This window comes from Oncorhynchus keta, chromosome 17 (genome assembly GCF_023373465.1).
Source record: "Oncorhynchus keta strain PuntledgeMale-10-30-2019 chromosome 17, Oket_V2, whole genome shotgun sequence".
Classification (NCBI taxonomy): Eukaryota; Metazoa; Chordata; class Actinopteri; order Salmoniformes; family Salmonidae; genus Oncorhynchus; species Oncorhynchus keta.
The window spans coordinates 28,230,402-28,255,199 of NC_068437.1; the positions used below are offsets into that span (position 1 = coordinate 28,230,402).

Here is a 24,798-nt window from a genome sequence, read left to right on the forward strand (position 1 = left end):
AGCATACCACCCTGTATACCACTGCTGGCTTGCTTCTGAAGCTAAGCAGGGTTGGTCCTGGTCAGTTCCTGGATGGGAGACCAGATGCTGCTGGAAGTGGCTTTGGCGGGCCAGTGGGAGGCACTCTTGCCTCTGGTCTAAAAAAATATCCCAAATGCCCCATGGCAGTGATTGGGGACACTACCCTGTGTAGGGTGCCGTATTTCGGATGGGACGTTAAACGCGTGTCCTGACTCTCTGAGGTCATTAAAGATCCCATGGCACTTATCATAAGAGTAGGGGTGTTAACCCCGGTGTCCTGGCTAAATTCCCAATCTGGCCCTCAAACCATCACGGTCACCTAATAATCCCCAGTTTACAATTGGCTCATTCATCCCCCTCCTCTCCCCTGTAACTATTCCCCAGGTCGTACAATAACGGATAAATACAAATAAAAGTGTCCCAAAACTTTTTGGAATTAGTGCTGCAGGATGCAAATTTCTGTTTGAAAAAGCTAGCCTTTGCTTTCCTAACTGACTGTGTATATTGGTTCCCGACTTCCCTGAAAAGTTGCATATCGTGGGGACTATTCGAAGCTAGTGCAGTGCGCCACAGGATGTTTTTGTGCTGGTCAAGGGCAGTCAAGTCTGGAGTGAACCAAGGGCTATATCTGTTCTCAGTTCTACATTTTGTGAAAGGGGCATGCTTATTTAAGATGGTGAGTAAGGCACTTTTGAAGAACAACCAGGCATCATCTATTGACGGGATGAGGACAATATCCTGCCAGGATACCCGGGCCAGGTCGATTAGAAAGGCCTGCTCACAGAAGTGTTTTAGGTGGAGCGTGATGAGGGGTGGTCGTTTGACCGCGGACCCATAACGGACGCAGGCAATGAGGCAGTGATTGCTGAGATCCTGGTTGAAAAAAGCCGAGGTGTATTTGGAGGGCAAATTGGTCAGGATGATATCTATGAGGGTGCCCATGTTTGTGGATTTGGGGTTGTACCTGGTAGGTTCCTTGATGATTTGTGTGAGATTGAGGGCATCTAGCTTAGATTGTAGGACGGCCGGGGTGTTAAGCATATCCCAGTTTAGGTCACCTAACAGTACGGACTCTGACAATAGATGGGGGACAATCAATTCACATATGGTGTCCAGGGCAGAGCTGGGAGCTGGGGGTTTATAAAAAGCGGCAACATTGAAATACTTGTTTCTGGTGAGATGGATTATTAAAAGTAGTAGCTCGAACTCTTTGGGCATAGACCTGGATAATAGGACAAAACTCTGCAGGCTATCTCTACAGTAGATTGCAACTCCACCCCCCTTTTAGCAGTTCTATCTTGATGGAAAATGTTGTAATTGGGGATGGAAATTTCAGGCCTTCACAAGCCTTCCTAAGCCAGACTGTAATGAAGGTTCAACAGCCTGACTTCTTTATCCCGGTGATTTTATGATATCATTACATTTGACATTTATTTATTTGTTGTTGTTTAAAAAATAAGTTACAGGTATGTGAGAGCCAGAAATCTTGCTTGTTTGTAGGTGACCAAATACTTATTTTCCACCATAATTTGCAAATAAATTCATTAAAAATCGTTCAATGTGATTTTCTGGATTTTTTTTCTCATTTTGTCTGTGATAGTTGAAATGTACCTATGATTAAAATTACAGGCCTCTCTCATCTTTTTAAGTGGGAGAACTTGCACAATTGGTGGCTGACTAAATACTTTTTTGTCCCACTGTATGTACCTTCCTGGTTCTATGGTTAAAACATCTGAGGATTGCATGCTATGCAACTTTTGGAGATGTGTGAATGCAATCTGATCTGTAAGATGGTTCTGATTATATTCATAAACCAGTTCTAGGTGGGAGTAGTATAACAGTTAGGGGACATTCTTCCTTTCGCTTTACAGTACATCTTTCTCCAGCTACTGTGAAAAGTTTGGATGTGCATAAAACCCTCCATATTCTACATTGTTTTAACATTATATGCCCATGTGGAGAAATGATTGTAGTTGATTCCAAGGCAATACATAAAAGACCGTAAATGCACAACTTGAAGCAACCACATATTTTGCCATGGAGCTTGTTCTGATTGGCCAGTGAGGGGCTGAGCCTCCACACATCCACAACTTGTTTATTCATCAAAACCTAGCCCTTTTGCACCAAAGCCAGCAAGTGCGCCGATAATTGTGATAGTGAAAATAGCAAAAAATATTTCTGGCTCACCCCTGAACCTATAACGCTACCACCTGCACTTACCTTTGTGTTAAGTTTGTTAATATAGAGCCCCAAGTCTACTGTGCGCAATTGTGTAGGATAGGCTACTGCGCAACATCCAACACTATTTATATTAATTATTCTAGATATAATGACAATAAATTACATAACTTATTCACAATATGGTCTAGTAGTGAAATAACATGACAAATACATTTTGTTTTCCATGTTAGACCTGCAATTTTACAAGGGGCTTGAAGTAGCCTACTTGAATTTCTGCGCTCCAAATTAAATTTCAAGTACTGACATAGGCCTACCTTGAAAATTTCAAAAGCTTCAAAAGCAATTGTAATTATTGTAGCCAAATTATAAGTTACCTGCTCCCTTATAATCAGTAGCAGTGCGTGGGTAAAATCACTGGGGAAGCCAAGCCAGGATAAAATAGCCATGTCACAACCTGTGTTGTGATAATTATGTTGTTTGCTCTATAATCTGTTAGTTCATATGCCTTGCCACCATGACATACAGTGCATTCGGAAAGTATTCAGACCCCTTGACTTTTTCCACATTATGTTACGTTACAGCCTTATTCTAAAATGTATTAAATCGTTTTTTCCCCTCATCAATCTACACGCAATATCCCATAATAACAACACAAAAGCAAGTTTTTAGACATTTTTGCAAATGTGTTAAAAATATGAAACTGAAATATCACATTTACATAAGTATTCAGACCCTTTACTCAGTACTTTGTTGAAGCACCTTTGGCAGTGATTAAAGCCTTGAGTCTTCTTGGGTATCCTTCCCCAGCATGGCACACCTGTATTTGGGGAGTTTCTCTCATTGTTCTCTGCAGATCCTCTCAAGCTTTGTCAGGTTGGATGGGGAGCATCGCTGCACAGCTATTTTCAGGTCTCTCCAGAGATGTTCGATCGGGTTCAAGTCTGGCCTCTGGCTGGGCCACACAAGGACATTCAGAGACTTGTCTCGAACACACTCCTGCATTGTCTTGGCTGTGTGCTTAGGGTCGTTGTCCTGTTGGAAGGAGAACCTTTGACCTAGTCTGAGGTTATGAGCGGTCTGGAGCAGGTTTTCATCAAGGATTTCTCTGTACTTTGCTCCGTTCATCTTTCCCTCAATCTTGACTAGTCTCCCAGTCCCTTCCCCTGAAAAACATCCGCACAGCATGATGCTGCCACCACCATACTTCACAGTAGGGATAGTGCCAGGTTACCTCCAGACGTGAGGCTTGGCATGCAGGCCAAAGTGTTCAATCTTGGTTTCATCAGACCAGAGAATCTTGTTTCTCATGGTCAGAGTCCTTTAGCTGCCTTTTGGCAAACTCCAAGCAGGCAGGCTGCCATGTGTCTTTTGCTGAGGAGTGGCTTCTGTCTGGCCACTCTACCATAAAGGCCTGATCGGTGGAGTGCTGCAGAGATGGTTGTCCTTCTGGAAGGGTCTCCTATCACCACAGAGGAGCTCTGTCAGAGTGACCATCTGGTTCTTGGTCACCTCCCTCACCATCGGGTTCTTGGTCACCTCCCCCGATTGCTCAACTTCTTCCATTAATAGATGGGGACCTTCAATGCTGCAGAAATGTTTTGGTACCCTTCCCCAGATCTGTGCCTCAACACAATCCTGTCTCGGTGCACTATGGACAATTCCTTCAACCTCATGGCTTGGTTTTTGCTCTGACATGCACTGCCAACTGTGGGACCTTATATAGACAGGTGTGTGCTTTTCCAAATCATGTCCAATCAATTGAATTTACCACAGGTGGACTCCAATCAAGTTGTAGAAACATCTCAAGGATGATCAATGGAAACAATGAGGAAAAACATTTATTTTATCAATTTTAGAATAAGACTGTAATGTAACAAAATGTGGAAAAAGGGAAGCTGTCTGAATATTTACAGAATCCTCTGTAGGCCTAAGGCCGAGACAAATAAAAATCAGTGGCAGAATACATTCAACCACACCTTTTTGTTTCATCACAAAACCGGAGAGCAACATCTGTCTGGTGAAGTCCTCAAAGCATGTAACAAACAGTGTAACAAACACTTACGTGACCTACAGAATAGTCAAGCAAGTTAATGTTTCTGACATTTTCAAACTACTAAACAACTATTGATTTAGAACCATGGAGAGTTGGGCTACTGCAATTCGCAAGGAAAACAGGAGCTGCCTCCAATATTCCAGCACCATTTATCTTTAATAGTTCACCATCATCAACTCACCTACGCTTAGCCTAATACAGTGACAGCTATGGTCCTGATTTCTCTCTCTCTCTCTCTCTCTCTCTCTCTCTCTGTGTGTGTATACTTATATAAATGTGATTTTTTTTCTCATTTTTAATTGTTAATAAATTAGTAAAACATTCTAAACCTGTTTTTGCTTTGTCATTATGGTGTTTTGTGTGTAGATTGATGAAAAACAATGGAATTAGTGTTATAATAAGGCTATAACCTAACAAAATGTGGAACAAGTCAAGGGGTCTGAATACTTTCCGAAGGCACTGCATCTCCATCCATGGCTAATGGAAAGGGACAATGTTAGCTAGCTAGCCACTGGAAGACAACAACACAACGAGATGCAACAATTCAAGTTTCTTCTGTCAGTGATGTTTGGTTTTTCATGTGATTTGTATTTGTATTTATTAGCAATCCCCATTAGTTCCTGCCAAGGCCGCAGCTACTCTTCCTGGGTTACAGCAAAAGTTAAGGCAGTAATATACATTATATTAAAATGTGTATACATTTTCAATACATTTAAAACAGATTTCACAATACATTAAATGTTTGCCCTCCGACCACTACAACACACAATCAAGGTGTACATGTGTGTGTAGTGTGTATGTTATGTGTGCTTGATTGTGTGTGTATATTGTGTGTTTGTACCCGTTTGTGTGACTTCACAATCATCGCTGTTCAATAGTCCTCACTGTTTTTTAAATCTGATTTTACTGCTTGTGTGAATTACTTGATGTGGAATAGACTTCAATGTAGCCATGGCTCTATGTAGTACAGTGCACCTCCCATAGTCTGTTCTGGACTGGTGGCATGTCTTGTGGAGTATGCATGGGTGTCCCTGCTGTGAGCGAGTAGTTTAAAACAGGCAGCTAGTAGCATTCAACATGTCAATACTTCTGACAAGAATAAGTAGTGATGAAGTCAATCTCTCTTCTACTTTGAGCAATGAGAGAATTGACATGCATATTCCAATTGGTGTGGAGCCAAATCCAAACTGTCTTCCCATGACACATTTTTTTGGTGCACCAGTACAGTTTAGCTGTACAGTTTAGCTGTACCAGCACAGTTTAGCTCGCTCAGTTTAGCTCAACGCTGATTGGCTAATATTTGATACTTTTTTTTTATCAAGGGAGGCCAAATGCCCCCTTGCATTCAATGCTACAGGTGGCAACAATATCATACTATTTTTGACCAGACAGCATCAGATAGATGGTCTACACATACAGAGACAGAGAGGCGCTGTTTCCCTCACTTAGATGCTTTATTTGGTGAAGTACATTCAGCCTCTTGCGAATTTAAGGAAAATGATCAAAAACAGAGAGATAAAATATACATTATTTGATGTTTTTGCCTTTTTTTCTTGGTATTTTTGGGGGGAAGCCTGCTTATAATTATCCGTAATTGGTGTTGCGCTACTCTGTTGCTGTCACGTTCGTCATAAGGATCGGACCAAGGCGCAGCATGGTATGCGTACATTCTCTTTTTAATGAATGAACAAAAACAACACACAACCAATATGAAACGTGAAGCTATACAAACTAGTGCTGAAAGGCAACTAAACATAGACCCCACAACTAACAGTGGGGAAAATGGCTACCTAAATATGATCCCCAATCAGAGACAACGATAAACAGCTGTCTATGATTGGAAACCATATCAGGCCAACATAGACTTACAAAACCCTTAGATATACAACAACTAGAGTACCCACCCTAGTCACACCCTGACCTAAACAAAATATATAGAAAAACAGAGAATCTAAGGTCAGGGCGTGACAGTTGCGGTAAAATCACATGCGGTTATTATGAGGACGACAACTTCAACTTGGCTTTCCATACAAATCCTTCCATAAAAAAGAACCTGGTTTTTGGTCGCTTTCTCATTATAAAAACAGAGATGGTGAGATTAATGCTACCGCTATTCATGGCTTTATAGGCTTAGTGTGTGCCTGCATCGGCCACATAGGCTACAGAAAAATTGGCATGAATGCATGCATCCAATCTATTTAGTCAGGCAATGTCCACATTATTCACACACATTTTAGAATGTAATAATAATTTGAATATCAATGCTTTGGCAAGCCCTGAAAAAAAATATTGACGTGGTAATGCCCTACTTGCTTGTTTGGCCTCTATATTAGGCCCTATATGTACAATTATATAAATTATACAATTGCATTAAGGTCATTGAAAATTACAAAAGTTCCTGAAAGTCCATTAATTTGACTCATCAATGTCTGTATGAACCCTGTTAAAGAATGTATCATCCTAGGCCTTTGTTGTGTTGGTGGAGTTATTCACTTTTATTTCTCTAATTACACATGTTGAACTGCATGAAAAGGCTTTTATTTTTGTTTCAAACCATTTTGAAAAATATATCCCAATGTCACACATTGGCCATTACTTAAAGTCCATCTCTCTCTCTGTCTTTAGTTGACTATGTTTATTCGGGTGTTTAGAGTAGAAGTTCTGCTCCAGTGAGGCCAGCTATGGAATAAGATACAGTGGGGCAAAAAAGTATTTAGTCAGCCACCAATTGTGCAAGTTCTCCCACTTAAAAATATGAGAGAGACCTGTAATTTTCATCATAGGTACACTTCAACTTTCAGCATGACAATGATCCCAAACACACCGCCCAGGCAATGAAGGAGTGGTTTCGTAAGAAGCATTTCAAGGTCCTGGAGTGGCCTACCCAGTCTCCAGATCTCAACCCCATAAAAAATCTTTGGAGGGAGTTGAAAGTCCATGTTGCCCAGCAACAGCCCCAAAACATCACTGCTCTAGAGGAGATCTGTGTGTAGCAATCGGCCAAAATACCAGCAACAGTGTGTGAAAACCTTGTGAAGACTTACAGAAAACGTTTGACCTCTGTCATTGCCAACAAAGGGTATATAACAAAGTATTGAGATAAACTTTAGTTTACTTTTGTAAACTTTTGACCAAATACTTATTTTCCACCATAATTTGCAAATCAATTCATTAAAAATCCTACATTGTGATTTTCTGGATTTTTTTTCTCTCATTTTTGAAGTGTACCTATGATGAAAATTACAGGCCTCTCTCATCTTTTTAAGTGGGAGAACTTGCACAATTGGTGGCTGACTAAATACTTTTTTGCTCCACTGTATAGCTTTGTGGAAAACAGAAAAACACATTAACACTATTGAAACTCTTACAATTGTGCATCTGTGTTGGAAAGGGAGGCTTATGTAAGGGGTTAATACATTGAGTGCTTTCTGTCCAATATTTAGGAGGAGACTTTAGGTACACACTCTCTCTAGTATAAACTAATAACTAGGTAGTCCAGGGGGAGCAGAGCAGGGAATATACTGTATGTAGCTCATTATCTGGCTGGGTTACTACAGCAAGTAATTGCTTCAGAAACTCCGCATTTAGTCACGTGTCATTTCCCTTTCCCGTTCAGCGATGTCATTTCCTCTAATTAATGTTGGGCTGACGGGGACTCGGACGAAGGCACATGTTAAAGGGCTCTGGGTTATGTAGACTTAGACTTCTTTGTTTCTTTTTAGTCCTCTGAACAGTGCTCTGTGAAGATGACTTACCGTTGCTCCCTCAGCCTTTTCAATCTCCTTAGATCTATGTCCCAGACAAGAATTTGAATAATTGCTGCAATCCGAGCCACAGACTCAAGTGTATGTAAACAGACAAATTATATGTATTTTTTCTTTTTTTTTCAAGCCAACTATCTGTGAAAAGTATAGGCATTACATTTCTTAATGGAAAAGTTGTGCTGCTATATTTGCATCACAAGCCAACCCGCAACCATGCTCCCATAGATGACCCCACCCACCAGGCAGGGTAGTGTCACAGGCACAGGTTCGGAGAATTGTAGTGTCAGTGGAGAGTCATTGTGTGTGAGCAGTGTCCTTTTTTCTCTCTCTCATTGAAAAGCATTTGGCTTCCCCAGTGCCCCCAGTGTTCTCCTCTCATCCAGTTGTGATGTCTTATATTGTTTTCTTGACCTAGAATTCTATTGACCCTGGGCGGATGTATATTATGTCCACAATCTGTTGTACTCAGTCTGGTGGTTTCACTATAGGATTATTGTTTCTCATTTAAGTACATTCAAACAGTGCCTTGTTTGTTTACATTGTTTGTTTAGTTTGGGGGTAAACAACATGGGGGTAGAATAATTTTAGGGAAATTGGTTGCCATGATATCATTCAGACGCGTGTTTATTGCAGTAGGGAATATAATGCATTCTCACCATTTCCACTACTTTTACAGTTTACACATACATGTGCCCTCTACTGGACACTGGGTTACTATGACTGTGGGTCCATGTAACAGAGCTCTGCTTGTATTACAGGGTGACAAAGGAGGAGAGAGGGTGCTGCAGAAGAAATGGACCACCTTCCTTAAAGCCCAGCTCCTGTGTTCACTGCCTGATGATGGCTTCCCCTTCAACATCATCCAGGACATGTTTGTGTTGACACCCAGCCCAGAAGACTGGAAGAACACTGTGTTCTACGGGGTCTTTACTTCACAGTGGTGAGGACATTATCACTTATAGAGCATGCAAGAGTGTATAAGCCCATTGATTTGGATAATGAAAGCTTATGTGTCTGAGTTGATTATTCACTCATCTCCACTACCCCAGGGCAGTGATTGGGGACACTGCCCCGTGTAGGGTGCCGTCTTTCGGATGGGACGTTAAACGGGTGTCCTGACTCTCTGAGGTCATTAAAGATCCCATGGCACTTATCGTAAGAGTAGGGGTGTTAACCCCGGTGTCTTGGCTAAATTCCCAATCTGGCCCTCAAACCATCACGGTCACCTAATAATCCCCAGATTACAATTGGCTCATTCATCCCCCTCCTCTCCCCTGTAACTATTCCCCAGGTCATTGCTGCAAATGAGAACGTGTTCTCAGTCAACTTACCTGGTAAAATAACAGATAAAAAATTAAATAATAATAATATTAAACATTTCTCCATACAACAACAGCTCACTGTCAGTTTATAGCACATTATTATTGACCCAGTCATGGCCAAACAGGCACATTTCCATTCCTTCTGGTCGTCTATGGTGTATTTGAGACGTTATTGATCAAGTGCTGCATACAGTGGCTTGCGAAAGTATTCACCCCACTTGGCATTTTTGTTGCCTTACAACCTGGAATTAAAAATACAAATCTAGATAGATAGCCAATGAGCTGGGCTTTCCGGGAGTATTCAAAATCCCTGTATCTGTCATAAAATGTAGCTACTAACCTTGTGCTACAGCATGCGGTTTCCTGTTGGACAAATTTATAATAATATTCAGTTATGAAGTTATGAAAACTGGTTGTTTTGCAAATGTTGAACTTAATATGGCTACTATTACTGGAAAGCTAAATCAAAGTCCAAGTATACAGATTTGACAATGTTCTTGTAGAAAAATGTAATATGAATGCAAATGTCCCCTTCACAATTTGCCCAAATGTACCTGTGTGACTTCACACTAAATATCATGTAGTTCGCTCATACTTCAAGTTATCCGTCTGACACTTTGGACATACACTGCTGCCATCTTGTGGACACCATCATAATTACAACTAGAGTGATGGCTAGAACTGGGACCTTTCTGTTGCATTTCAAAGATGGTGGTAGAAAAAAATAAGTTGTTTTTTTCTTTGTATTTTCTTCTACCAGATTTATTATGTTATATTCTCCTACATTCAATTCACACAAACTTTAAAGTGTTTCCATTCAAATGGTACCAATAATATGCATATCCATGCTTCAGGGCCTGAGCTACAGACAGTTAGATTTGGGTATGTCATTTTAAGTGAAAATTGGGGAAAAAAATATTTATTAAGTCATACCACAGATTCTCAATTGGACAGATTCTCAATTGGATGGAGTTCTGGGCATTGATTAGGCAATTCCAAGATATTTAAATGTTTCCCATTAAACCATTCAAGTTTTGCTTTAGCAGTATGCTTAGGGTCATTGTTCTGCTGGAAAGTGAACAGTCTCAAATCTCTGGAAGACAAACAGGTTTCTCTCAAGAACTTCCCTGTATTTAACGCCATCATGAAAAACATCCCCACAGCATGATGCTGCCACCACCATGCTTCACTGTGTGGATGATGTTCTCTGGGTGATGGGAGGTGTTGGGTTTGCACCAGACATAGCATTTTCCTTGATGGCCAAAAAGCTACATTTTAGTCTCATCTGACCAGAGTACCTTCTTCCATATGTTTGGGGAGTCTCCCACATGCCTTTTGGCAAACACCAAATGTGTTTGCTTATTTTTTTCTTTAAGCAATGGCTTTTTTCTGGCCACTCTTTCGTAAAGCTCAGCTCTGTGGAGTGTATGGCTTAAAGTGGTCCTATGGATAGATACTCCAATCTCCGCTGTCGAGCTTTGCAGCTCCTTCAGGGTTATCTTTGGTCTCTTTGTTGCCTCTCTGATTAATGCCCTCCTTGCCTGGTCCATGAGTTTTGGTGGGCGGACCTATCTTGGCAGGTTTGTTGTGGTGCCATTTTTTTATAATGGATTTAATGGTGCTCCGTGGGATGTTAAAAGTTTAGGATATTTTTGTATAACCCAACCCTGATCTGTACTTCTCCACAACTTTGTCCCTGACCTGTTTGGAGAGCTCCTTGGTCTTCATGGTGCCGCTTGCTTGTTGGTGACCCTTGCTTAGTGGTGTTGCAGACTCTGGGGCCTTTCAGAACAGGTGTATATATACTCAATTTAATTACAAGTTGTAATGCAACAAAATAGGAAAAACGCCAAGGGGGATGTATACTTTTGCAAGGCACTGTATTAGTTCAGCACTACTGTCAGAGTAAAGAATAGGATGATTTTAGGAAAGAGGAACATGCTGTAGCCTCACTGCTGTGTGTTTTTTTTCCCAGGTATAAAGGGGCCTCTGGCAGCTCAGCAGTGTGTGCCTTCACCATGGACCAGGTGGAGAGGGCCTTCAGCGGCCGTTACCGTGAGGTCAACCGAGAGACCCAGCAGTGGTACACCTACAACCACCCTGTCCTTGATCCACGGCCTGGAGCGGTGAGTTACCACTGCCCTCTGCTGGGCGGCGTACACAGTATATAATATATATATATATATAAGTCAGTGGTTCCCAACCTTTTTCAAGTTACTGTACCACCAACTGAATTTTGCTCTGCCTGGAGTACCCCTGAATTACCCTCTCATGTGTATTTTACCAGTAGGCCTATGGTCTCATGAGTCTTCTCAAGTATCCCCTGTGGATAGGCCAAGTATGTCCTAGTACCCCTGGTTGGGAACCACTGGTTTAAGTAACCTGTAGTAGGCCAACCACGTGTTTGCAGATTGGATGTGTTCCAGCCTGCCTCTCAGACACATCAGCAATCTGGACTGAACATCAGTGATTAACCAGCTATCTGTCTCTCTGCTGTCACTAGCAGCCTTCTTCCCAGAAGGCCTGATGTTATCAAAGCTGCCACTGCTACGGCTACTTTAATTTCCTGGCAGACTTATCACGGACACATCAAATCATCAACTGAGGGATACAAACACATATTTATGAGGATAGGCAGGGGGTAGTAGTAAGCTTGTGTAGTGTGTATTGTTGCCCAGTGTGTGCTTATGAGACTCCCTGTGTTCTCTCCACAGTGCATCACTAATGCAGCCCGGGACCAGGGCATCTCCTCCTCTCTGCATATGCCTGACAAGGTACTAAACTTCGTCAAGGACCACTTCCTGATGGACAGTGTGATCCGCAGCCAGCCCCTCCTGCTGAAACGCAGCGTCCGCTACACCCAGATAGCTGTCCACCGGGTCCAGGCCATCAACAAACACTACAATGTGCTCTTCATTGGAACAGGTACTGTACTGTAAACCGCCTCAGCCGACAGAACTTTTCCTCTTCTGTATGAGAGGCAGAGCTATAGCAGACACTAACCATCCACTACTCTATCATATGTCTCTGGCAGATGATGGAAGACTCCACAAAGCCATTAATGTCAACAACAAGATGCACATCATTGAAGAGATGATTCTTTTCACTGACCCCCAGCCTGTACAGCACATTGAACTGGACTCTGAGAAGGTACAGTACTGAGAAAGAAATCAGTTTATTTATGGAGCATAGTGGGAGTAATGATGAGCTCACTAAATGTCAACACTGGCAGTTTAGGGGTCTCATAAGCCGTGAAGAGAGCCGGAACCTAAAGGGTAGCTCAGCTCACGTTCATTGAGATAATTGCATGCAACTTCCTCTCAGGAGAATCGTCAAGGGTACAGTGTTGACATTGTTTTAGAGAGAGGTAAATGTCTGCTAATATGTGACCCAGATACCTATTCCTCCCTGGCCCCTGACTGACTGTCTGGTGGTCTCTCCTCTACAGGGCCTGCTGTTTGTGTCCTCCTACTCTGGCCTGGTGGAGGTCCCGGTGGCTAACTGCTCCAACTATCAGAGCTGTGGAGAGTGTGTCCTGTCCAGAGACCCTTACTGTGCCTGGGAAGGGCGGCAGTGTCTGAATGTCAGGCTGCGTGGACTAGAAAAGTATGTTTCCCCCAGACCACCTGCCTCCATACATTACATTTCTATGATCCACTCATGGACATGTAGGTGTTGCTCATCAAAGAGATACTAGCCTTGTATTAGCATGATGCCAGAAAATGGTATAAACTAGTTAGATGCTAAGCCCTCATAATGACTGATAACTTTTCGGGACATTAGAGCACACCAAAGAAAAAGTGACAATACAGGATAATGCTCAATGCTGTTTGCTTACAGTACATGCTGTAGTCTGTAAAGACCTGCTATGTGTAGATTCTCAGTTAGAGGTTCTGAGTGGTTCTGAGACCCATTTGTCTGATATACCATTGTGTCTGTGTTCTCAGCCACTGGCAGCAGGACGTGGACGAGGCAGACACATCCGTTATCTGCAACAAGACACAGCCCAGCCCTCGCTTTGCTAAACCCCCACCCACACGTAAGTACTGTACCATTCCATCCGTTCCTGCTGGATTAAATCATCTCAGCTCTAAACTGTACCATTGTGCTCTACTATGGAACTGCTGCATTTACATTTCGAATAACATTTTATTCCAATGTTCCCTACCATGATTATCAATTCCAAGCTTATTTAATATGTTCATTCTCATCGCAGTCCTGCTCAGCTACCATACTGATATAATAATGCAGTTTGTTTAATCTACCTGAGATGGACTTGCTTTCACAAATGAAAAATAATAAAGCCCTTTCTCTGGTTGTCCGCAGGGATGTCTTCATGCCAGGTGATAATGATCCCAGCCAACATGTTCAAAGTGCTGCCCTGTAAGCTGCGCTCCAACCTGGCTGAGAGGAAGTGGGAGTACAGTGAGGGTGCAGGTCACTTCCTGTACCCCAGTCCTGAGGGAGGTCTAGTGGTGGTGGCCCAGGCTGACAGACAGGAGACCTATGAATGCTGGTCAGTGGAGGAGGGCTTCAGGCAACTCCTGGCCAACTACTGTGTTAGGGGAGAGGCCAGGCAGGAGAGCACCACCCTCATTGGCCGCTCACGCACCCCTCTGGTCCCACAGGAGGAGCCAATCATCCTACCTGGAGAGACCCGCTCCCCACAGATCAACACCAAGACCTACTGGAACGAGCTCATCATAGTGTGTGCCCTGCTGGGCTTCTCCCTGGTGGTCTTCTCCCTATTTGCGGTCTACAGGAACCACGACCGCATGAAGTCCATGCTGAAGGAAGGCGAGTGCCCCAACATGCAGCAGAAGAAACCCAGGCTAGTGGGGAATCCGGCAGAGAACTTGCCTCTCAATGGCAACAACACAGTGCCAGCCTCTGTGTCAGACCACAAGGGTTACCAGACCCTCAATGACAACTACATCTGCAACACACCGCCACATGAGTGCTCATCACCAGACAACAGCAAGAGCTTCTCCGAGTCAGAAAAGAGGCCTCTGAACTTGAAGGAGAGCACTGTAGAGATCTCGCCCATCTGCCCGCGGCCTCGGGTGAGACTGGGCTCAGAGATCAAAGATTCCATTGTGTGAGGACAGCTTTGATCAACTTGAGCAGGAGATAAAACCCTAATGTGGAGTGATTAACTATTAGCCATAAGAAAAGGGGGACTTACAGTAAAATAAAAACATAGAAGGAAGGAACACTGAAGAGGGACATTTCATTACACTGCTTTTGCACTTTTGTCTTTTTCATTTTGTCCCTGTGGTCAGTTCTCATTTCCTTGTTGTTACTCCTCTTTCTCTAGTGCACCTGAAGCACAATGAAGAGGAAGCTGATACAGATTGCCTTCAGACTATTGAAGCTGTGGAATGATGGTTATTGGTGGACATAGGACACATACAGCTGATTTTGTCCTTCTGTAACAGTTTTTATATGATTCAGTCATGTTGTTTTTATGCATTGCCACTCAGTCCGTCCAAATGTTCTGTTGGCATTGCATTGAAAGTAGAGAGATACTCTAGAGCTGACCCTTAACGCTCCCATCTACATCCACAATTAGTGTGCGCTTAGCCCTACACTGAGAATGATAGTAGAATAACAAACAACCTCTAATTCAAACACTATAGTAAGTAGATCAATAGGCCTTTCACTGATGACTTAGTTATAACAGCAGTCTATCAGCTATTCATTCAAAGCAGTTTAAACTGTGGATGACTTTAGTGCAGCATAACCAGGCAGACATTAGAATGGAATCCACTGGTCAAGAGAGGGCTGACCATCCCAGAGAGACATGGAAAGGAACCAATGAGGAAGGAATGAAAGAGGTAGGGACCACCTGGCATGAGGTGTGGAAAAAGAGCACGCAACAGAATAACATAATACTGGAGAGGTGTTGTTGTCGAGGTTCTCTGCCCTGCTCCATCAGGAGCTTAGAGATAAAGTCAAGACTTGAATGACTAACATGTCTTGTGAAGGAGTAAAGAGAGAAAGCAACACTATCCCCCCAAATGGAGAGTAGCACAGATGGGGTTTGTACATCTAAAGCTATTGAAGGATATGGTGCCTAACATACTGACCAGACCGGAAACGTCGCGTGTGCGAGCGTTGCAAAATAAATTTACACATATGTTATTCAATCATTGCACCCACACTGCTCGCTGGTATCAGCGAGCGTCTGCTTAGCCAGGCGGTAAAATAGAAATTGGTTCTATTTGTGACACCTCAACTCGCTGCAAGTCCAGCCTCTCCCATCTCTTCATTGGTTTTTAGAAGCATATGCCCACATGCCATCTCCTCATAGGTTTTTAGGAGCATATACCCACGTGGGTGATTGAAAGATTAACTTAGGTCTACACTCCGGTAGGTTGTAGTAATGCACTGTGAAGTTGGTTGCCAACCGCCATATTAAATCCAAAATAAGAAGAAGAAGCCTGAGAAAGGAGGAGAGATGACGAGAAAGGAATTCAGTTTACCGTTTTATCTGTGGATTAATTGTTGGAGTAGAGGACATTGTGCATTTCATCTAAAATAACAAACTAATGTTTATATCCCAGGACAAATTAGCTATCAACAGCAAGCTTGCTAGTTAAATTGACACAAATGTTTCATGCTTTTCGACCTGTCCCCAAATGTAATATAATATATAATATAATATATGCCATTTAGCAGACGCTTTTATCCAAAGCGACTTACAGTCATGTGTGCATACATTCTACGTATGGGTGGTCCCGGGGATCGAACCCACTACCCTGGCGTTACAAGCGCCATGCTCTACCAACTGAGCTACAGAAGGACCCGGATATAATATAATTGGTTCAGAGTTTGTTTTGATATTTCAACCTGCGTGTCCTGATCGCTTCTGGTGTGGGTGGACAAAATCAACGTGCGTGTCCTGATCGATTCTGGTGTGGGTGAACAAAATCAACCTGCGTGTCCTGATCGCTTCTGGTGTGGGTGAACAAAATCAACCTGCGTGTCCTGATCGATTCTGGTGTGGGTGAACAAAATCAACCTGCGTGTCCTGATCGCTTCTGGTGTGGGTGAACAAAATCAACGTGCGTGTCCTGATCAATTCTGGTGTGGGTTAACAAAATCAACGTACGTGTCCTGATCGATTCTGGTGTGGGTGGACAAAAGCAACCTGCGTGTCCTGATCGATTCTGGTGTGGGTAAACAAAAGCAACCTGCGTGTCCTGATCGATTCTGGTGTGGGTGAACAAAAGCAACCTGCGTGTCCTGATCGATTCTGGTGTGGGTGAACAAAATCAACCTGCGTGTCCTGATCGATTCTGGTGTGGGTGGACAAAAGCAACCTGCGTGTCCTGATCGATTCTGGTGTGGGTGAACAAAAGCAACCTGCGTGTCCTGATCGATTCTGGTGTGGGTGAACAAAAGCAACCTGCGTGTCCTGATCAATTCTGGTGTGGGTGAACAAAAGCAACCTGCGTGTCCTGATCGATTCTGGTGTGGGTGAACAAAAGCAACGTGCGTGCGTCCGGTTTGGTCAGCATGTAAGTTATGTGTACGATTGACATTCACAGAGTTGAAGCGTACCCCTGACATTGGGGAAGACTCGAGACCAGGTATTAACATATGATTCATTATGGAGCCAACAGATTATGCAAAGCACACAATGTGAAGTGGGGTACAAGGTCACACCAAAAGAGAATGTCATCTTGAGACTGTGCAGGCGCGTAGATGTCCACACCATCTTGATTATTGAGAATCAGAGGCATTATACCCACATATAATTTAGTATGCAAAAGATTGAGCCCTTTCTGTGGCATAGCGGAATGGGATGAGAGAGAGCTTATCACTAGGCCTGGAGTTGCTGTAGCTAGGCTGAGATCCCGGTATAAAATGCTGACTAGTTCAGTTTGTCAGTCAGAAACGGATTCCTTCGATCCAAATTCAGTCACTTCAGACACCAAGTTAATGTGGGCTGAGACTGTGTAAAAACCTGTTCACCACTTTACTTAGATAACTCTTTCCTGGCCCTGTGATTCAGAGGCTAGTAGACAGCAGAGGTTAAAGAACCACATGTAGAGTGTGGCAACACAACAGAGTCAGCCAGTGGAGTATGGAGCTCTTGGTGTTGATGAATGTGACTCACACACCCAGAGGAAACCATGCTCTGTGTTCATTTAAGTTGTGCCAAAAATAACCTTTTTAAAATGTGTATTCTGTTTTCATCCTTTCCAACACAACTGTCATGTCAAATCAATGTTTTATGTTTAATGGGCCTGACCGATTCAGCATGTATCAAACAGTATGTATCAAACCATTCATAACGTAGCCATTCAGTGTATATGAAAGCTGCCATAGTTACCAACATCACCTCTGGTTTAATGACACTAATGACTGTAAACTGGGTTTTACTAATATGGAGCCACGGCTTTCACAGCAGTTATGGACCAGTCAATGGAGGAATGTCTTTTAAAATAAAAATGAACAGATATTGTGAAAGGATGGAACCTGCATAAATAATAATCCAAAAGCAAGGGCTTTCATTGAGGCATTACCTAATAACAGATATACGTTTTCAGCTGTTCAAGATTGGAAAGAAAGATTGGAAACAATCATTCTAAAGGCACAATTTAAGAATATAGATTTCATATTCCAAAGATGTAGCTATGTCAGTGCAAAATTATGGTAAACTCTTGCAACATTGCGTTGTGGAATGTAGTGATAGAAATTGTTTTGGAATAATTGTAAGTAAAACAATGTTGTCTTATTTAAGTTTGACATTTGTACAAGGGCCTTACAATTTTTGACAAAGTAGCTGTGAAAAAAGCATACTGCTAATGGACTGCTGTGGTGGCTGAGTGTATATAATGTACATTTGTATTGTAGTTGAGTGGACTAGTGAAAGTTGTATCATTGCGGTCAAAGTGCAGAACCAGCAAAAATGTTGACTCAAAATGCGTTGTTTTTGCACAGGATGTTGGAAAGCCTTAGTTTGGAACACGGATGTTTTTTTTCGTTGAGAATGATGTATTACATATTCAATGGATTTTTTTTCATGCCTTCAAGCTAAATTCAGGAATCAAGAGTTGTGCCTCTTGGGGTTCTAAAATGTGTACTCATGACCTTGTGACATTACTCATTCACATGGACAACCAGGTAGCAGCAGCATCACCTGCATGATAGGTACGACAGAATAGACTGTAGAACTGTACTGGGCATACCCAACAATACTATTAAAACACTGAGTGACTGCCTTTAAATTATGATCAGTATCTGTACAAATAATTATTTTAGAATGGCCTCAACCTCAATCACTTCGTATTTCTGGGTTGACACTATTGCAAACCATTGTTTTTGACTATACATAAAAAAAAATCAACGCTGTCTTTAAATGCTCCTGAGTGGCGCAGTGGTCTAAGAAGTCACTGCATCTCAGTGCAAGAGGCGTCACTACAGTCCCTGGTTCGATTCCAGGCTGTATCACATCCGGCTGTGATTGGGAGTCCCATAGGGCGGCTCACAATTGGCCCAGCGTCGTCCGGGTTAGGCCGTCATTGTAAATAAGAATTTGTTCTTAACTGGCTTGCCTAGTTAAATAAAGGTAAAATAAAAAATATATATTCACTACCATTCAAAAGTTTGGGGTCACTTAGAAATGTTCTTGTTTGTGAAAGAAAAGTTTTTAAATAGTTCATTAAAATAACATCAAATTGATACAGTGTAGACATTGTTAATGTTGTAAATGCCTATCTACATAGGCGTACAGAGGCCCATTATCAGCAGCCAACACTCCTGTGTTCCAATGGCACGATATGTGTTAGCTAATCCAACTTTATAATTTGAAAACATTAATTGATCATTAGAAAACCCTTTTGCAATTATGTTAGCACAGCTGCAAACTGTTAAAGAAGCAATGAAACTGTCCTTCTGTAGACTAGTTGAGTATCTAGAGCATCAACATTTGTGGGTTCGTTTACAGGCTCAAAATGGCCAGAAACAAAGACCTTTCTTCTGAAACTCGTCAGTCTATTCTTGTTCTGAGAAATGAAGGCTATGTGCCATTGGAACACAGAAGTGATGGTTTCTGATAATGGGCCGCTGTACGCCTATGTTTATATTCCTTTTCTTTTTTTTTATCGCCCGTTTACAGCTACAATAGTCATTTACAACATTAAGAATGTCTTCACTGTATTTCGGATCAATTTGATGTTATTTTAATGGACAAACAATTTGCTTTTCTTTCAAAAACAGGACATTTCTATTTGACCCCAAACTTTTGAAAGGTGTGTATACATTTACAACTGAAACATTTAAAATGTATGATTTTGTATTTTGTTACAAACATTGCAAAAGTTTAGAAATGGCAGCTTGGATCTGTTGAATAAAGTGGTTGTTATCTAAACAATAATACATTAGCAAAATACAAAACAAAATCAACCTAAATATCTAGCATACTAGGTTCAGACATGCAGCATTTAAATCTCTTTCGTTTGATCACCTTTCCAAATTGATATATACTTGCATAAGGTTTTTGAGACTGTCGTTATTAGCTTCTACTGAGTTGTAGTAAGGCACCTCTTGTCACTTGAAGAACCACTTCAGTCAAGCCTTCTATTTGTGACAGTGCACCAGGTTTCTCTGACTCGTGTCAAAATGTCTTGTAAGTTTGTATGTAAATGTGTTTAGTAAATTGAGCTGCCAATGTAAAAGCTGTTGGGAACTGTATTTTTTGTATTATACATCACTACTGTTTCAGTTGTTTTTGTTGTTCTGTACATAAAAGCACCTTATTTTAATTTTTCAAATAAAGATAAATGGTTACATTATGTTTCCTATATGGTTCATGAACTCAAGTTATAATACCAAATAGAATTACCTCAATATAGAAAGAATAAGAATCTAGGACATAAATGTAAATATAATAAATCTCCTTTCCCCCTTCTGATGACCAGGTGGCGAATCGCATCTCTGCATGTCTGGCAGACATATCAGTGTGGATGACGGATCACCACCTCAAGCTGAACCTCGGCAAGACGGAGCTGCTCTTCCTCCCGGGGAAGGACTGCCCGTTCCATGATCTCGCCATCACGGTTGACAACTCCATTGTGTCCTCCTCCCAGAGCGCTAAGAACCTTGGCGTGATCCTGGACAACACCCTGTCGTTCTCAACTAACATCAAGGCGGTGGCCCGTTCCTGTAGGTTCATGCTCTACAACATCCGCAGAGTACGACCCTGCCTCACACAGGAAGCGGCGCAGGTCCTAATCCAGGCACTTGTCATCTCCCGTCTGGATTACTGCAACTCGCTGTTGGCTGGGCTCCCTGCCTGTGCCATTAAACCCCTACAACTCATCCAGAACGCCGCAGCCCGTCTGGTGTTCAACCTTCCCAAGTTCTCTCACGTCACCCCGCTCCTCCGCTCTCTCCACTGGCTTCCAGTTGAAGCTCGCATCCGCTACAAGACCATGGTGCTTGCCTACGGAGCTGTGAGGGGAACGGCACCTCAGTACCTCCAGGCTCTGATCAGGCCCTACACCCAAACAAGGGCACTGCGTTCATCCACCTCTGGCCTGCTCGCCTCCCTACCACTGAGGAAGTACAGTTCCCGCTCAGCCCAGTCAAAACTGTTCGCTGCTCTGGCCCCCAATGGTGGAACAAACTCCCTCACGACGCCAGGACAGCGGAGTCAATCACCACCTTCCGGAGACACCTGAAACCCCACCTCTTTAAGGAATACCTAGGATAGGATAAAGTAATCCTTCTCACCCCCCCCCCCTTAAAAGATTTAGATGCACTATTGTAAAGTGGCTGTTCCACTGGATGTCATAAGGTGAATGCACCAATTTGTAAGTCGCTCTGGATAAGAGCGTCTGCTAAATGACTTAAATGTAAATGTAAATGGTGTTTGTCACATTGGTCTTAAAGGTGCAGTTTGTTTTTTTAATCTCAATATCAAATCATTTCTGAGTAACAATTAAGTACCTTACTGTCATTGTTTTCAATTAAAATTGCCAAAAATAATCAAAAATAGCTTCTTATCAAATAGCAATTTCTCATGCAAGAATTCAGCTATGTAGGACTGTCTGTGAGTGGTCTGAGTAGGTAGGGGAAAATGTAAAACTAGCTGTTATTGGCAGAGTTTTGGAACTCTTTCTAATTGGTCTATTAAATTATTTACTGCCTGGCGATGTCATCAGGGCTGGATTCAGTATGTGTTTACATTCTGGAACATTCAATTGAATGGAAATGGTGCTGTACTGAATGACCAGTTAAAAAAATGGGGAGGGGTTAGTTTGTAGGTTGGGGAATGCTGTCAGCATGGCCACTGCCCTTTAAATACATAACTTATTGCTTCAGGCCATACCGTGCCACAAACACCAGACGGGAGCAAATGTACCTCAAAGCCTGTAAAATAACACACAAGAACCTTTTGGGAAAACGTGTCATTCAGTACAAACCGTTCTGCAATGTAGCAAACGTTTAAGCGAACTGTATGCATCTCTGGCAGGACAACCCCCCTTAAACAGGCTGACTTTTCAGGTGGTGTTTTCAAACAGCTCTTACACTATTAGAGCATTGTCATAATTTTCACAATTTCACAGTATTATTCCAATCTCGTAGTGTACAAAACATTAGGAACACCTGCTCTTTACGTGACAGACAGTCCAAGTGAAATCTATTATCTCTTATTGATGTTAAATCCACTTCCATCAGTGTAGCTGAAGGGGAAGAGACATGTTAAAGGATTCTTAAGCCTTGAAATAATTGAGACATGGATTGCGTATGTATGCCGTTCAGAGGGTGAATGGGCAAGACAAAATATTTAAGTTCCTTTGAAGGTGTATGGTAGTAAGTTCCAGGCGCACCGGTTTGAATGGGTCAAGAACTGCAACACTGCTGCCTAAAGGACTTCCAGCCAACTTGACACAACTGTGGGAAGCATTGGAGTCAACATGGGCCAGCATCCCTGTGGAATGACTTTGACACCTTGTAGAGTCCTGAGGCTGTTCTGAGGGCAAAAGGCAGTTCAACCCAATATTAGGAAGGGGTTCATAATGTTTTGTACACCCATATAAAACATGGGAACGTCATGTGTTTTACTGCACTGGAACTTTAAGCACTTGTTTGTAAAGCAAGCACCCATCAATCAAATTCTATAATATTAATGGTCAGTCTTTGCTAAATGGATCCAGATCTTGGTGTTTCAGACTTGCCGGATTCTGCTGTTACATTACCAACATGTGGCCACGATATAATTGACAGCTTTCTGAGGAATTATTGTACTGTAAAAGGGATCACTAGCTAATTGGCAATAGATTTTCATGTGAATACTCTACAATTCACATAAAACCACATGCACATTTTCCCACCTGAGATGTTTCCATCAAATTGACTTGTGGATAAAAAGCTGTGCGTGATTCAAATAATCAACTCATCATTTGAATCAGCTGTGTAGTGCTAGGGCAAAAACCCAAACGTGCACCCAGGATGGCCTGTCCCCAGGACCGAGTTTGGGAAAGCCTGCTCTTGCCAACAGCTTGCAGATACAGTGCGGGTATAGCTTACTTCAGGGATGGGAAACTCCAGTCCTCAGGGGCCATATTGGTGTCACACTTTTGCCCCCAGCCTCGGCTAACACACCTGACTCCAATAATAAACTAATCATAATCTTCAGGTTAGAATGCAATTAGCTGAATCAGCTGTGTTTGCGAGGGATGGGGGGGGGGGAGTGTGACACCACTCTGGTCTCCAAGGACTGGAGTTGCTCATCCCTGGCCTACATGAGATTATTATGGACAAAGAGTGAGATCATTTTTATTTGTCAAACGGCAGCCAAGCATCAATGATCCAGAATAAGATCCTCAATGTTTATTGGAATGGAGCTCATCACCTTGCACTTTCACCAGGGGCGCAACTTTGGTTTTAGAGGTGGGGGGGACATAAAAATAACAAAAATGTATCCAGTCGGATAAACACTACAAACAGCCTACCCGACCGCTCGGAGTCGTCCGCATAGTCCTAATGCACACCGTTGCCTCGTTTTGAATCACATCCCAATGAAAAAAAACCGCAAGATTGCAATTTCAGAATGTGGGGCTGGACATGTGAAAGTTGCACCCCTGACTTTCACCACCCTGTGAAGTTCATCAAAACGTATTTCATCTGTAGCCTAATTAAGTGCACGCTTACCCGACTAATCATAGTGGGAGGACCGCACAACATGTCATCGTGTAACAGATGTAAATCGTACTCTCCTTGTGTTGTGTCCAAATAAATCACCCCAGCCAGTGGTTCCAGTTGAGCTTTATTTATTTATGTTGTTAAATAGGAAACAGCACGTTATTTGTGCAGAGCTTAACATTGTTGATGGCTGTCAATGGTAAAATTCCTTGCATCACATTTTCATAATGGGTGAACAAAATACAATACAAAATATAACATATGTAAATATCTGTTGTTAAATAGGAAACAGCAGGTTAGTTGTGCAGGGCTTAACGATGTTGATGGCTGTCGATGGCAAAATCTGTAGCATGAAAACAACTGTGTTAGCAGTGGGCTTACGTGACCATTACATAGGTGTATGCTAGCTAACACACTTATTTACAGCAATCATATGCCAAAGCACATCCCAGAAAGCCCCTCAATCTCTAACAGGTACCATATACCCACACATGTATAAATTAGTAATGTACAGCAAACTTGTACGCATTGTAAATTAGAAAATAGAAAACGGTATTCAGAACGTGACCTACCCCTTGCATCACATTTTCATACTAGGGAGAACTGACGTTCACCATCTCCCTCTATCTGCATGCGACGCCAATCACAACACGCCTTATTGTCATCAGAGTTGAACCAACCAAGAAGAATGCTAGAACATTGAATACACCTTCCTTTAGGGGCAAGTGGAAACATAACCAACCCTGTTACATTCGCGTGACTCCAAGTTTACTTTGTTATAATGGTTATTATATCAATGTTGGAGCATAAAACCATTTCCACAGTCATTTATCGCATAATTAATTTGACTGACTCAGAAAGATCCCACCATGTCGAACAAACAAATGATCTGTCAGCATTTATAAAATTGTACCGAAACTTCCTGTTTCCATCACAGCTATCTTGATTTCTTATATATGGTGTGACTTTACTCACATAAAAACTGTGGATGGAAACGTGGTTAGTGAATCTCTGTCAACACATTAGTCACATTAAGGTGGAGAACAGTGTTTGAAGATGCATTCCACCAGACTCTTATAAAAACGTCTGTGAAGAACAGCAAGGAACATGTTCAGACTTTATGTGAGCCTAATTCTTGCATTGTCATGTAAAACAAATAAGCTAATAATTTAGTTATGTCTTTTTTACTAGAGGTGTTTCTGTCACAATAGTGAAGGTATGGCTAGGGATATCACATGGTCGGGTGGAGTTAATTACCGTCTGCAAATAGTGCAACAATGGTAGGCAGGCAAGTAGT

At 42.2% G+C, this 24,798-nt stretch overlaps 1 protein-coding gene across 3 annotated transcripts in view; it reads left to right on the top strand.

Moving 5' to 3' along the window:
• Positions 1-20,143, top strand: part of LOC118396744 (semaphorin-4B) — a 99,454-nt gene extending 79,311 nt beyond the window's left edge. For all 3 annotated transcript variants that reach the window (XM_052465788.1, XM_035791140.2, XM_035791141.2), the window contains 7 exons: positions 8,778-8,959; positions 11,317-11,467; positions 12,056-12,266; positions 12,376-12,491; positions 12,790-12,947; positions 13,289-13,380; positions 13,668-20,143. In XM_052465788.1, coding sequence (XP_052321748.1) covers positions 8,778-8,959; positions 11,317-11,467; positions 12,056-12,266; positions 12,376-12,491; positions 12,790-12,947; positions 13,289-13,380; positions 13,668-14,443 — 1,686 coding nt within the window. In that variant the 3' untranslated portion in view covers positions 14,444-20,143. The remainder of the gene's footprint in view (positions 1-8,777; positions 8,960-11,316; positions 11,468-12,055; positions 12,267-12,375; positions 12,492-12,789; positions 12,948-13,288; positions 13,381-13,667) is intronic.
• The last annotated feature ends 4,655 nt before the right edge of the window (positions 20,144-24,798 follow it).